General features: G+C 36.5%; 2 protein-coding genes across 2 annotated transcripts; both read right to left on the reverse strand.

Annotated features, from left to right (window-relative positions):
• Positions 1–13,443: 13,443 nt before the first annotated feature.
• Positions 13,444–14,366, reverse strand: LOC145793183 (uncharacterized). Its single transcript, XM_082875936.1, has 3 exons — positions 14,219–14,366; positions 14,003–14,121; positions 13,444–13,911 (listed from the first exon to the last, which is right to left on the reverse strand). The coding sequence occupies exons 1-3, from the start codon at positions 14,364–14,366 to the stop codon at positions 13,444–13,446; spliced, it is 735 nt and encodes a 244-aa protein (XP_082732062.1).
• Positions 14,367–14,411: 45 nt separating this feature from the next.
• Positions 14,412–15,598, reverse strand: LOC145793184 (uncharacterized). Its single transcript, XM_082875937.1, has 2 exons — positions 15,349–15,598; positions 14,412–14,956 (listed from the first exon to the last, which is right to left on the reverse strand). Exons 1-2 carry the CDS (start codon positions 15,596–15,598, stop codon positions 14,412–14,414), a joined length of 795 nt encoding a protein of 264 aa, XP_082732063.1.
• Between the last annotated feature and the right edge of the window lie 249 nt (positions 15,599–15,847).

Here is a 15,847-nt window from a genome sequence, read left to right on the forward strand (position 1 = left end):
AATATGAGTTGTAGTCTCATTTTGAATTGTTGATAAATTGATGTGTTATTCTTATGAGTTGTAGTCTCAATTGAATTACTTGGATAAACGAACCTTGTTAATAAAGTGAATTGGAAATAGGGATGAAACCAGATTGAAAGATGAATGCCAAAGTTGATGGGTTATAGATATGATGTTAATCGATGTACATGTGTTAAACATTTATCAGATACTAATGTTTTAGTTAATTCTCATATTATGTTTAGCATATCTCTACTGGGCGTTGGCTCACTCTATATTGGACATCATTTTCAGGTACTAGAGATGTGCCGCCTCCAAGGACTTAGCTTGGGTGGTTTAGAGGCAGTAGGCTTCTTTTTGGTTGCTATGTTTATTTTGTATTACCTGTAATTCAAGCTAAGGGCCTTATATGTAAAAGAGTTAGAACTCTTCCATTCTTGTAACCAAGTGTTGACTTGGAAAGTTGTAAGCCCGTTGGGCACTTTATTATTTTGTAAACATTTGTAATTTATATGAAATACCCTTATGTAATATTAACTATGATGTTTGGTATATACAATTTCGTTTACGTTTTATGGATCTTATGGATGAATGGATTATGTCTTTATTTTGAGAGTGTTAGATGCGATTCACATTCACAACATAACGAATACATGACTCTATAACATGTGAAGTATCTAATCTCAAAAATAAATAAAATGCCCTTAAGGGCTTACATCTTCCAAGGCAATAGCCTGGTAACACAAAATGGTCTCTAGGACTCAAACACATTAGCCCTTGGCTTTACGAAAAGATCACAACAAAATAAGAGCTATGCACTCTTTACAATTATCCACGCCCTCAACTTGGCGGGATCACCATGTCTTTACCTGCAGCAAAGTCTCATAGGGGTGAGCATAAAACCCAGTAGAGAATTCTAACAAAGTATATACAGTTATGCCACTTCAACTTAAAATGCAAATGACAATGCTATGCCATGCCCTTTTTAAAGAAATTTTCATTTCACGCTTTTCTCAAAGATTTCCATCTTTCAACAAAAGCTTGCGATCTCAACACATTTCAAAACTTCCAATTTAATCAACAGGGGCATTAAATATGACACTGGTAATCCCTAGGCTGGTGTCTACCAGTAGACTCTGCTAGTACTACCAAACTGTCATTTTTATCGGGATTAACCGGAAGGCTCGACACCTATCCGCGCGGCTTTCTAGTCTTTCACCAAGGACACTCAGGCCAAGTTAACAAAATTCATCTACACCCCCTAACCGGATTTACCACCGTATTTACCCCTTTTCACATTTCCATAATTCATATCACAATTTTATTTCCTTTCATAAATTAAAGATCTTCAATCAGAATTTATAATGCAAAAATGATAATTGAATGAATATGCAATGCAATGATTTTCCATAACTCAAAACATTTCTCCATTCAAGTACATGACGACAATATTGAATAGATACATTTCTCATTTTCTTTCTTTAATGTTATTTCACAAAATAACATATATACCTTCAACTCATAGCAATTCCCGCAATCCACGGTACATACCAATTTCCCATTACTCAATCATGCATACTCATGTATTATGTAATAACTTCATAAATAATTTCTCATTTTCCAAGTCTCAACAATAACATCAACAATCACATTTTTCCATTACCTCTTTCCCAAGATAACCACATGTTATCTACACTTAGCCACAATTTCACCTTTCACAATTCTTAGCAATATAGTCTCATCAATACAACATGTAATATTTTTCAAACATTAATTTTCACAATCCATAATGCACAACAACTATCATCTTCCACTTAAATATTTCCAAACATTCAACAATAGTTTAAAAATAAGTCCTCCACTCTTTTATATCATGAAAATTGTCATTTCTTTATATCACATTGTGAAAACCACGCTCATTTACTTTTTAAACACAAGAAAAGAAGAATTTCATAGTTTTCCTCATGTTTTAAAAAATCTCCAAATTTCTAGATTTTCACAAAAACCCTAACATTGTTCATCTCTTTTATAAAATCTCACCACACACTTCAATCTCGACTCAAGTTGTCTAGGATTTCAAGAAAATCTCTAAATGAGCACAAGGTAGAGTTTGTTTTACAAAAACTGTCAATCCTTTGAGCCACCAAACCCATTTTCAAAATTTCTCAAGGAGAGTTACGAAATCAACTAAAAACTTCATGATTATATATATATATATATATATAACTCAAAGGAAAAAACTTCTAGGATTTATAAGAGAGTTGGGATACAACCCACATTTAAAACATTTCTATATTTTCAAAACATAAGATTGAAATCAACAAGGAACTACATGAAAACTCTTAAAACCAACATAAAGGTAGCAAAACTTGTATATATAACTCAAGAATGTCCCTACCTCAAACTTGGAAGAGAAGATGAGCAAAAGATTGAAACTCCGAAGTTGTCAAAACCAACTTCAACTTGGATTAAAACGAAGCTCTTGATGAGATCTACAATCTTTCTCAAAGGAGCATGGCAAGAAGATGCTTCCAAGAGAGTAGATCTAAAGATTTTGAGTGAAAAGTGCTTTTGAGGAAGAGAGAGGGGGTCTCACGGTTTTAGTGGGAGAAAATAGAAAAAGAAATAAAGAAAAGTGGTGAGTGGGTGCCTATTTATAGTACTAGGTCAAAGTAAAATAAAGCCAGTCAACCCAAAAGATCAAGTCAAAACCCCCCAAAAGGTAGGCCCAAAAAGTAGGCCCAAAACCAGACTGAAAATCTGGAAAAGTGTTCGCAGGTGTCGGCCCTTGCTGTGCAGGTGTCGGCCCTTATAAAGAAAATCTGGAACTTTTGTTTGACAGCAACACAGGTGTCGACACCTCCCCAAGTCTGGTGTCGACACCAAAAAGCAGAAGGCAAAATCTGGACAAAGGTCGGCCCTTACAGCAGAGGTGTTGACCCTTCAGGCAGCAAAAGCAAAGAGTGCACAGGCTGGTGTCGACACCAAAAAGCAGAATGCAATTTCAGACCAAGGGTCGACCCTTCCCAGATTGGTGTCGACCCTTGTGGCCAACCAAAAGAGAAGGTGTCGACACCACCAAGACCGGTGTCGACCCCAGAACAAGGTTTTCAAGGTTCTAAACCACTTTTTGACGCGAACAAGCGTGAACGGACAATCCTAACAAGTTTAAATCAATTTTCACTCATCCAAAACCAAGATACAACAACACTAAAGACTTGCAAAACATAATAAACGATTCAAATACACATCCCAAAAGTTTTTAAAAGGGTACAAGTGCTACAACCTCCCCACCTTAGGAAATTTCGTCCCCGAAATTTAAACAAACCATCAACCAAAGTATTCTAGTAACAACAATCATTTTAACCACATTCCCAAGTCACAACATCAAAGTTCAACTAATCATTCATTATTTTCTTCCTCACCATTTCATTAAAACACAAACGTTCAAACCAGAAATGAAATGAAACCTCTAGAATAATTTATCGTTCCATAACGTCATACTCAAATCGACAATACATACAACAATACATGATCACAATTTAACATTCTCCCCTTCATCACTAGGGGACAATGCAAATTCTAAAAGAAAACAACTAGACATGCTCAAATAAATCTGGATACTTGGAGCGGACCTCTGCTTCCCATTCCCAAGTCGCTTCCTCAATCCCCTGGTGTCTCCACAACACCTTCACTAACAGTATGGTCTTACCTCGCAACACTTGCCCTCGGGTAGCTAAAATTTGAACCGGTCGCTCTTTGTAGGGGGGCATCCTCATCTACCTCCAAATCAACCCAATCTAGCACATGGAGGGTCGGGTTTGTACTTCCTAAGCATAGATAATTGAAACACATTATAAACTCCCCAAAGTTGTGGCGGTAAAGCTAATCGGTATGCTACTTCCCCAATCCTCTTCAATATCTCGAAAGGCCCAATGAACCTCGGAGACAACTTCCCACGCTGCCAAACCTCATCAAACCTACTAAGTGAAATCTTTAAGGAACACGTGATCACTTACTTCAACAGATAAAGGTTGTCTACTCTTATCGGCATAACTTTCCTGTCGGCTTTGGGCCGTAGCTGAACTCTTTTGGATGAGAGCAAATTTCTTGGTTGTCGCCTTAAGAATCTCTGGACCCAACAATGGTGACCTACAAGGTCGGCCATATAAGGCCTCAAACGGTGCCAAGGAAGACCTCCCAACCAACTAAGGAAACACCACACCAACTTCCGGCCACAACCAAATTTGGAATACTACTTCGACTCTAGGAACGCTGAGAATACCGAATTAGTCAGGAACACAAGGAAAGGGTCTCAAACTTCCCCTTGATTCACACCACTAACTGGGCCTATGAGGCAAGAACAACAAACAACCACGGCAACCAAACGCACGCCTCTGGTATCCTTTACCGCTAGCTTGAATACTCTCCACGCTTCGCACTCCAACAAGATGGGGACTAGATTTTCACCACAGGATCCTTGATTACCTCGTTTAAGGAAAAAGGTTACAACAAAACTAGACTCAAAACAAAACTCCGGTTGAACAAGTTCTTACAACGCCCAACCATTCACATAACCGAACGTACAAAACTCAAGATTTAGAAATACAATTGAAGTGGTTACACCATCACAACCGTAAGGGTACAATAATTAACAACTCCATTCCAAAAGAAGATTTTCATCTCTTTCTCAATTATTGGTAAAAGTCATCTCTTTACATGCAAAATATTTTTTCCCAAAGGTGTTCTAAACTCACACCGATTCCAAACCAAAACACATTTTATGCCTTTCAAGCAACATTACAAAAATTCATTAGTTTCAAATTCCTTTCCAACATAACAACTGGTGAACCTCTACCGTCACCCAATAAATCCCATCACCCAGACGGTGATGCCATAACCACATCAACATAACGTTTCCACAATGGTAATTAACAAATACAAATATTGTGCCATAAACACAGAGTACCACAATCATACCATTCTGTTCGGTCAATATCGTTATATTTACCATGCAACTTATCATCCACACAAGGTAACCACATGACCACATAAACTAGTTAAAAGGAGGTTTGTTCACATTATCATTAAATGAAAACTCTTTTCCTCATTTTTATTTTTTCTCAAAATTCACTTAAATTCATATTGTTTTCCAACAAAAGATTTATATCATAAACTTCGAGCAACACCACTCTTTATTTTGCAAAACGTTTTCCCAAAACATACTTTAAAATCCTACCCCAAGGGTTTTAGTTAAAATAAATAAAAAAAAGAAGCCTTGAGGGTTTTCAAAAACTAACGTTCACTTATCAATGTATCTTCTCGACAAACATCCGGTGAATCCCAACCATCACCCAATCACATCCTTCCCACTTACAGTGTTTTCATAAAGTGACAATTACATTTTCATAACCACTACAATTAGAAATAACATGGTGCTAAAAGAAACAGTGTAACACACAACTTTCCAAACTCCAAAAGTTCCATACCAACACCAACATTAACCAAAAGGACCAACTACGCCCGAAGACCTATGAGTACTCTTACTCAAGAAGCTAACATTTTACTCCGATTCACGGGCTTCAAAACTTACACAGAGATGCGCACACCGATAACCACACACAAACGTAAGGCCTAACACCCTAGGCACAACCCACGGCACCACGTTGCCTACTAGCCAAAATGTACTAATTTTCCAAAAGATCAACTTTACAATCCATGTCTAAACCATTCTAAAGTGACTATTTGTCACCCATCTTGATACCATTCAACTTAACTAATCACCCGAGAGTCTCCGCTCCCAGTCTTCAAACACCTACATACCATTCCCAAAGGAATTCTATTCACACGCCTAGATAGCCAACACACTCTTATACCAAACACAAGACCGAGTAGGTCAACAGCGATCACACGATCCGGGTTACCCAAGACAATTCTTACCAATGGTACAGTCGTTACCTAAAAACACCAACCAATCATTACTTCCCCGAGATGCAAATCTCACATTCCCTAGACATTCCCACATCACTTCCACCAATCTTCACAAAACTCCAAGGTCTCACACTTCCTCAAATTTAACACAATAAAGCTTTTAAAATTTTGGCTCTCATCCTAACACTACGTTGTCATAAGAATTCCTTAGACTTCCCAATCCCCATCAACAATTTCTAAACTAATCAAGAATTAAAAGCCATCACAAAATTCAACAGTGGATGTACAGTAATACTAGGATCACCCAGTCCATTTACGCATACATAACAAGGAATTCAAGTTTCATTAGCAAGCCCCAACATGTGAGGGTAACAAACAACAATACATACACAACACATAGCTACGGTGCCTTAGCATCCTACAACACACCAATCAATCACAAAAGTTTCACAATTTATAACATAGATCTCTAAAACAAAAATCCCTCTTAAGGGTGATACTACCGCGCTGGTTTAAAGGTCGACCCTCGCAAAGCTTCCGAAGCCTGACCTCTTCGGGTTTGATACCATAACGTTCCCAACTGGACTGATGGGGCAAAGTCCGACTAGATTCCGAAACGCCGGAAAGATCTACATGCAAAGGGCAAAAACGTCTAGCATGGCCCCGCTGACCACAATTTAAACAAACAACAGCCTCCCAACTCTAAACCCGATTTGGAGTCTGAACCTTACTGAATCCCCCAACGGATGAGCTCGGAACCCCTGATGAAAACAAGGACCGAGTTTGCGAGTGAGCATGCGCTCACCTCCATCTCTTGCTAGGTCTAGGGTGCTTATGAACTGTAGGAGTTACCGAAGTGGCCTCTTCCCTAGCTCGACCCATACTGCTAACCACGGCCTCTACAAGGGCCGCCGCCTCAACTAGATCAAAATAATTCTTCTACTTAGATCTAACCACCTTCTCCTGGATATCATCACGCAACCACCTCTCAAACTCATAACAACGACGTTCCTCTGTTGCCACCAATTCTAGAGCAAATCTCGACAAACTAGTGAACCTCATCTCAAACTGAGCCAAAGGAGTAATATCCTGACGCAACTCAACAAGCTGTTTCCCTAACCTTTCCCAAACAGAAGGAGGAAAATACTTGGCCAAGAAGGCCTCGGTAAACGCAACCTATGTGGTACCTACGATACCCTTCACATAGTTCAACCAATAACTCACATTCCCCTACAATAGGAAGGTTGCCAAGGAAACCCTCAACCCCCCATCCTCAACTCTGAGCATGCCAAGAGTTTTGGTAATCTGTTCCAACTAACTCTCTACCCCCAGCGGCCTTGCCCCTCCCAAAAACTACGGTGGGTTGGAGCGAAGAAACTCCTTAGTAAGCTTGAGGGTACGCCCGTTGTCCCCCTCATTGCGAGTTAGAGCATCTTGCACTGCTCTCACGAGCTTGCGTGCAACTTGCTCGCCGACAACCGATGCGGTAACGACAGGTGCTAGGGGAACTGCCATGCCCCCTACCAATACTCCTATTACTCATCTGCCATCTATTTTCCCGTTTAGACATCCTATAAAATTCAAAAACAAAATCAACTAAATGCATGACGCAACAGCCTCCCCGAGGCACACACTCTCACCATCACGACTTTGAACCCTTCTTGACATCCTAATTAAGAAACATGATAGATAAATTGGTACATAATTCCAAATGTACTCACAACTCGCCTCACGCGTAGAACTAATACAAATATTATATATTCCAGCACATAAGCAATCCAATTCACTCCACATAAGCACATACGAATTATCCTTTAGTGATGAGATTTGTCCCATGAGAAACCAAGAATTCTTAGTAGAATGAGTATTGATCAAGTACCCTTCTAATAAGACCTCAAGGAATCTAATAGGCGCAAATAACATCCCAAAAGTCTAATCCCATACCCACAGTCACATAAGCATGCTATCACATAATCACATAAACAAAACATTTCCTAATCATACGAAATAAACCCATTGTGGTATAACAACCACTCCCCACGAGCCCCAAATATTCAAACTCGGTAGCTCTGATACCAAGTTGTAACGCCCCGAAAATATTTCAACATGAACTACCCATACTCATGAGCATTCACTAATCAAAGACAATAATCCCTCTAACATCCCATATATAATAAATGGATTAAATACAAAAGTTTCACTTGCGATTCACATTCACAACATAACGAATACATGACTCTATAACATGTGAAGTATCCAATCTCAAAAACAAATAAAATGCCCTTAAGGGCTTACATCTTCCAAGGCAATAGCCCGGTTACACAAAATTGTCTCTCGGACCCATACACATTAGCCCTTGGCTTTACAAAAAGATCACAACAAAATAAGAGCTATGTACTCTTTACAATTATTCGCGGCCTCAACTTGGCGGGATCACCATGTCTTTACCTGCACCAACGTCCCATAGGGGTGAGCATAAAGCCCAGTAGAGAATTCTAACGAAGTATATACAGTTATGCCACTTCAACTTAAAATGCAAATGACGATGCTATGCCATGCTCTTTTTAAAGAAATTTTCATTTCATGCTTTTCTCAAAGATTTCCATTTTTCAACAAAAGCTTACGATCTCAACACATTTCAAAGCTTCCAATTTTAATCAACAGGGGCGGTAATGTAATAACCCTGTCCCGTATTATGCTAATTGATTCTTACTATGAATATGATTATGTGTTTGATATGATTTTGAGTACCATTTATATGAATATATGTGGTTTTGAATTTCTATCTGTTCACCGTAGGAAAATCTGTTTGGCTTTCTGCTTTGGAATTTAAATTGAAGGCCCTATCGGCCACAGAAACCGAAATTGACTACGCCATTGTGATTTGCGTAATTTTTAGAGCTTACGGTGAAATTTAATTGAAAATTGATTCGGATCAAAATAATCAGATTCAGAATGACTAATTAAACGACCATTACTTAATTTTAAGTGATTTGATTAAGGGAGCCTATAAATAGGCCAACTTTCACTCACACTCATTTGTTTTGAGTTCAAAATCTAAGTTTATACTTTAGTGAGAGAGAGAGAGGCCGGCTCTAGAGAGTGAAAGGGGAAGAATTGTGCAATTTTGGCTCAAGGCTTGAAAATTTGAAGTTTAACTCAGAGAACTTGAGTGTTTGAAGCTCCTAGGTGAGTAATCAACCCCTAATTCATGAGTTTGAGTTGTGATTTTGTGAATTAAAGATTGAATGGTAATCAAGAACATGAGTTGTGTTGATTTTGATGAGATATGCACATGCATGCATAGAATTGCTATGAATTGCCATAAATTTGCATAATCTAACATGTAGCATGTCAATTATAAAAGATTGAGAGTTGGATCATACATGCAAGCATGGTTTTGCACTACAACGAAAAAGGGTTTTTACGGTGCGCAATGCACACTGTAAAAACCCTTCTACGACGTGCAGCGCGCGTCATATTATGACCAGTCATGGAAAGTCATTTACTTTTAATGACATGCTTCATTCGTCGTTAAAAACTATTTAACGGCAGATTTTGTGCGTCGTCGTTACTTTTTCTACGACATGCTGTAGTACGCCGTTAAAAACTATTTAACGACAAATTTTGTGCGTCGTTGTTACTTTTTCTATGACTACTTTTGCACGCTGTTAATTGGTGAGACAAATAACGATGCTGATTGTGCGCCGTAAAATATGTAATATAACGACTTATTATGCCTGCCGTAGAATATATAGTATTTTTTTTTAATTTAGCAGGATCTATTTTACCTATTATGTACAATCTAACAAGAATTACAAACAAGCTTCACAAAATATCAATCAACCACCAAAATATTGTATCGAGTATCAAAAAGAAACTATATTCATAAGTTAAGAACATTAAACAATTGTCTATACATTCCAAACTTTTAAAAACTATCATTACGTTCCAAACCGTCTAAAAATCCTAAAGTTCTAAATTATCCAAAAAGTTCTAAACCATTTAAAAACTATATTCTAAACAAAATCCAAAACTATCCAAAGATTAGAGAAATCCATTCATCAATGTCATATCAAAAACTATCCATAGATGTTAGAATTTCTACTCAAAATCAATGCTGATGAAATGGATTGTCAAGCAACAGTGCTTTCAATAGTATCCTCAAAGCAAAAACATCTCACGATCACGTATAGCAGTAGGATCTCCAACCAAAAGAGCAGCTAAACTGGCAGACCTCTATGATGCTAAATAAGTACCAGATATTACATTTATTGTCTGCATGACAAAGAAAACTTCAACTAGATGCTTCTCATCCTTCAAGCTTGCTTCACATAGTTTGGTACCTTTCTTTTTGAAGACACCAACTGCAAAATAATAATTAACTACACAATCAGCGGAAGCATTTAGCAAATAAGTATAGATAATTAAACAATCCAAAAACTCAAGGGATTCAACCTTACCTTAATAACCATGGATTGCTATAGCACATTATCAAGACCCACCATTATAAAATCTGATCACTAATCTAAATTTAGTCTAAATGGTAAGAGTTAGAAAGGTCACCTAAGATTGTGTTTTGTTCACTAGATGAAATAGAAGGAAATGATCATTACGTCAAAATATTTATTCTCAGATTTGGTTGACTAACAAAAACAATGAAAAATACATTGTAAATAGAACATTATATACCAATGTAATGGAATGATCATTTCGTAAGGAAGATTAAGGAATAATCATTATACTCCATTCTATCTCATTCCAATGAACCAAATAGGGCATAAATAGAATGCATATTGAAATGGTAGCTTAAGGTGCTTGCAAGTAAGCAAAAAATAAGATAAAAAATTGAGTAAGTAATACCAAATTACTTCGGAGTATCACCAATATATTAAAGCCTAATCATGGCCAAGATACTGGCTTAGTCCTTGCCCCCACTTTTGCATCACTTTCTCAAAATCCAAAAAAAGTCGGACAAAAAAAAAAAAAAAAAAAAAAAAAAACCCAATTCCCTACCGTGAAAACACAAGGATATGTTTTGGTTAAGCATATTATCAAACATGTAATGAGAAATCTACATCCAATAAAAAGAACATAGAAATCAAAATTTAGAATTTTTTTTTTTTATTTTAAAAAAGGTAATAGTAAGCATCAATTTGACTAGAACCAACAAATGTTTCTTCTATTTATTCGAGGATTCATATAAAACAAATGTGATTTATGAACAAAGTCAAAGAGTGTTTCTTCTATTTAGAGGTTATTCAATTCTCAAAGCAGTAATATGATTTATGAGTTGCATTATCATAGACAAACAAATGTGTCACTTTTATCAACGAAGTTAACATGAGTTTTTATTTATTTATTTTTTTTTCAGTTGATGGTAAAAATCTCAGTCATACCCATATCACCCAACTTCATATTAAATGCATTTAACCATGAGCAACAAAATAGACCCTAAGATTAATAAAGTTACAAAATTTATACAAAAAATTTAGAAAAACATGTACACTTGTTACAATTTTTGAAGTGAATTGGACACCATAAACATAACCAAAGAAACTCCAGATAACAAAATCAGAAATTGGCATACCTCATGTCATGGCTGAAACTTTTTCCTTTCTTCAGATTTATGTACTGTCACCACAACAGAAACCACAATAAAAAAGAATCAATTTTTATTCAATAAGAAGAACATTCCTTCTGATTCAACCAATTTAAGTCGAAATTTAATATTTCATCTATAAAGATTAGACGAGGAAGCCAAAATCAAAACCCAGCAAAACAAAGATCTGAAGGTAAAATCTTGAGAGAGAGAGAGAGAGAGAGAGAGAGAGAGAGAGAGAGAGAGAGAGAGAGAGAGGTACCTAAGATGAAAACCCTAGACTAGGACCTTGAAAGAAGAAGAAAATAATAAAGAAATCAAGGCAATTTACAATTATGTACCTGGGCTAAAATAGCTTGAGTGACTGAAAATCAACACACAGAAAGATAAATATTATATCCAACAAAAATTATAATTAATTACTAAAAATAAGCATAAAAGACATTTGATGAACACAAACTAATTAAAATTCAGTGGCCATTTTAAGTTCTAAATTTGCTGAGCATATTCATGCATGTGATTTGCAGGACGAATTCTCTACATATATGTGCGTGTATATATATATATATATATGGCTGTCAAAGTAAGGTCTAATTATTTTTATAGAGTAGCAAAATACAGCATATTACAACCTTATCACATTGCAATAAACTGGAGTACCCTTTCAAAGTTTCCTAACCAGTGAAATACAGCTGTGCTACTAACAAACAAGAGTCTTTTGTTGCAATAGGTAAAAACATTCACACCAGTAAATAAAAAGGTGCCATGAATTCCAGAAGTCTTTTGTTGCAATAGGTAAAAACATTCACACCAGTCAACATTCACACCAGTGGAATGCCTTTGATGTCCCTAATACCTAAGGTTTACATTTATTGCTCTGTTTGTATTTTTCATTTATTGACTTGTCTATTCAAGGGGAATGCCTAACCATATTTCTTAGAAACTGAAAATTACCAAAGTTATCCGAGGAATGACTTTGATGTCCCTAATACCTAAAGTTTAAACTTCATTGCCCTGTTTTTATTTTTCATTTATCGACTGTCTATATTCATGGGAATGCCTATGCCTAACCATATTTCTTAGAAACTGAAAATAACCAAAGTTGATTAAACCAAAAATTTACCTTGGATTGGAACCTGGTCAAATCAAACAAGCGTTCAATTGTTGGCTCTCCTTGTTTCAACTCATTGAATGCTTTTCCTACGCCCTTCGTGATTCTTCAAATTCAGATTGAAAAACAAGACTGCTCCTCAAAGGCTGAAGCATAATGAGAAACAAAAACTAGTAGCAAAAGGTATCTGCATTAGTTATCAAGAAAATATTAGATAACAATAAATTCCAGAACCATTTCCATCTTGTCAATGAAATGAAATAAATAAATTTGACCCAAATCAGCATGTAGTTTATGCATCTTGTCTTTTTTCATGCGTTAGACCAAGATACTAGAAGCCAGCTACATAATATGGAATCCCCATATTAGGGACTGTATTATTTCATCAAAATTTTAAAATCTTGCTCAGTGTTTTTAAAGGCTCAAGGCGCACTAAGGCGCCGAAGGTCTCTTGGAGCCTAGGCGCAAGGCGCAAGGCGAGGCGCGGGCTTTATTGAAGTAAGGCACACAGTCTTCGTAAAAAATAGAAAAATTAATATAGACTAATCATTCATAGTACTAAGACAATTTTTTAAAAAATAAAAAGTAATCAAGATTCAAGACAAAATATAGAATAATTCTCAAAGCCATGAAAGTGCATATTACATAACATTCCAATTTTCAAAGATCAAATAATCCACATTCAATAAAATAAAAGCATAACACTAAACATCCAAAGCATAAATATCCAACAAATACTAATATATGTCTTAACACTTAAAAACATCAATATCAAAAGAAAGGGTAGGTTAGGTCGGTGTCAGTCAATCATCATCCTCAACATCAATGGCAAGCAAACTATCATCTTCTTCTCCATCAATTGATTTGTATCCCTCAACATCTTCCTCCTCTGTGTCATCTGAGCCCGCTTCCTCTCATCTATTAATTGAAGTGGAGTCAATGTTGATGATTTAGATATCCTCAGTTGTGCCTTTGAGCGTGAACTTGTTGCTCTACTTGCATGGCTACTTTCTTCTACTCCAGAAGCTCTAGCAACAGTGGCCCACGTCAAGCCATCATCATCATCAAACATAGGCTCATTATCTTTATCTGATTCTCCATCCATCCTCCCAAGCAACCACTCATTGCTTTCATCAATATTTTGCAAAGATATGGGATCAAGAGTGTTGCGCATGTCATACCTAAATCTCAATGTTCTATTGTATTTGGCATACACTAAATCATTGAGACGTTGTCGTTCCAATCTATTTCTTTTCTTGCTATGAAGCTGCAAGTATTAAAAAGTTATTAAATTCTATATAATGAGAAAAAAAAAATTTGAATTGAACAAAAAATTAGTTAGAATGTTAAATACTCACATGTTCGAATACACTCCAATTTCGTTCACAACCCGATGAACTACATGTTAGGCTAAGGACTTTTATGGCAAAAGTTTGCAAGTTTGGAGTATAAGAACCATATGATGCCCACCAATCAGCTGCGATAATCCACTAGTTAGAAATAATTGTTACCTAGTATTAGGTTTTACTAAAAGTATTACTAAAAATAAACTCTATGAGTCTATAATATATTACCTGGTGCTCTTGTATTTCTTTGCCTAATCGCAACAGACTTTCCAAAAAGACTCTCAACCTTCATATAAATACTCATCTCATTAGTGATCAAATCTTGAACAGTGACATCTGGAACCAACCTTTGCATGCATTCATAAAACCCATTCATCACTTCATGATCTCTTTGCACCTCTAACGCTTTTGGGTAAAAGAATTATGGGTTAAGAAAATGCATAGCTGCATGTAAAGGTTGATGCAATTGGACATCCCATCTTTTGTCAATAATTTCGAAGATTTCATTATACTTCTCTTCTTTATGATCAGATAAACTTGCAATGCATTCTTTTGCCCTATCCATTGCCTCATAAATGTATCCCATGGGAGGTTTTTTCTCGATATCAACCAATCTAAGTACTTTGACAAGAGGACCCGAGACCTTAAGGGCAAACACAACAGTATTCCAAAATGAAGGCATCAACAAAGTTTGTGCCATTCTTTTACCTTGTGGCTCCTTTGCCCATTTGCATGAGGTCCAGTCTTCGGAGGTGACCATCTTTCTCAAATTGTTTTTTTGTTGATGCATCCTAGACAGAGTCAAAAAGGCAGTTGCAAATCTAGTTTTTCCAGGCTTGATCAAAATTTTCAAATTTGTATAGCGCCTCATCATGTTTAGCAACGTAGGCCGATTGTAAATGTAGCCATGTACTGCAATACCCCTTTCAAATGTCTTTTTCAGTCTAGGTATCTTGAAAATGTCTTCTAACATCAAGTCCAAACAATGAGTAGCACATGGTGTCCAATACAAGTGTTCATACTTAGCTTCCAAAAACCTCCTTATAATGTAACAATAATGAAGAATTATTATTTTCAAGTTTTTAAATTTTAAATACAAAACAAACAATTAGTAAACAATTTCGATGTAAGGAATGAGGAAATATTCTTACCCGCCAACACATTAGCTGCAGCACTATCAGTGATAACTTGCACCACATTCTCTTTTCCAACTTTCTATACAAACTTGTCTAGTAATTCAAATAGCTTTTGCCCATCCTTTGAGTAGCTAGAAGCATTAACCAACTCAACAAACATGGTTCCTCTTGGACAATTAACTAAAAAGTTAATCAATGTCCTTCCCCTCTTATGAGTCTAACCATCAGCCATTATGGAACACCCGTATTTTGCACAATCCTCTTTATGATACTTCATCAAATCTTCAGTATGTTTCACTTCTTTTTTGAGTTGGGTAACCCGCACTTCATGGTAAGTCGGTGGCTTCATACCAGGACCATATTGGCCAATGGCTTCAATCATTGGTCCAAAACTCTCATAATTTACTGCATTTAAAGGGATACCAGCATCATACATCCACCTTGCAAATCTTTGCACTGCCCGAGCTCTCATTTCTTTTTTGTAAGGGTCATTTGCATCAATTTTGGTTTGTTTCCCTTTTGCTTGGTCTTTTCAATTTTTCACCACTGATTCAGGATTGGGTGTGAAGTAAACATCCATAGGCCCTTTTCTCTTTGGCATTTTTGATTTGGATTTGGATTTGGATGAACCTTGGCTACTACTTGTCAACTTGCGGTGTTGATTGACATTGATCTCACTGACATCATCATCTTCATCTTCATCTTCCATGTCCATGTTATC

Source organism: Camellia sinensis, chromosome 6 (genome assembly GCF_055761805.1).
Source record: "Camellia sinensis isolate YWXY chromosome 6, ASM5576180v1, whole genome shotgun sequence".
Lineage (NCBI taxonomy): Eukaryota > Viridiplantae > Streptophyta > Magnoliopsida > Ericales > Theaceae > Camellia > Camellia sinensis.

What these genes read in the sequence shown, in the direction of transcription:
- LOC145793183 (XM_082875936.1), bottom strand. Translation starts at nt 14,366, where the DNA reads ATGAATGGGTTTTATGAATGCATGCAAAGGTTGGTTCCAGATGTCACT. An exon ending in AAGAAATACAAGAGCACCAG is followed by an intron (nt 14,122 to 14,218) that starts GTAATATATTAT and finishes GGATTATCGCAG; the next exon opens with CTGATTGGTGGGCATCATAT. An exon ending in ATTGGAGTGTATTCGAACAT is followed by an intron (nt 13,912 to 14,002) that starts GTGAGTATTTAA and finishes TAATACTTGCAG; the next exon opens with CTTCATAGCAAGAAAAGAAA.
- LOC145793184 (XM_082875937.1), bottom strand. Translation starts at nt 15,598, where the DNA reads ATGAGAGCTCGGGCAGTGCAAAGATTTGCAAGGTGGATGTATGATGCT. An exon ending in GTGTTCCATAATGGCTGATG is followed by an intron (nt 14,957 to 15,348) that starts GTTAGACTCATA and finishes ACTTGATGTTAG; the next exon opens with AAGACATTTTCAAGATACCT.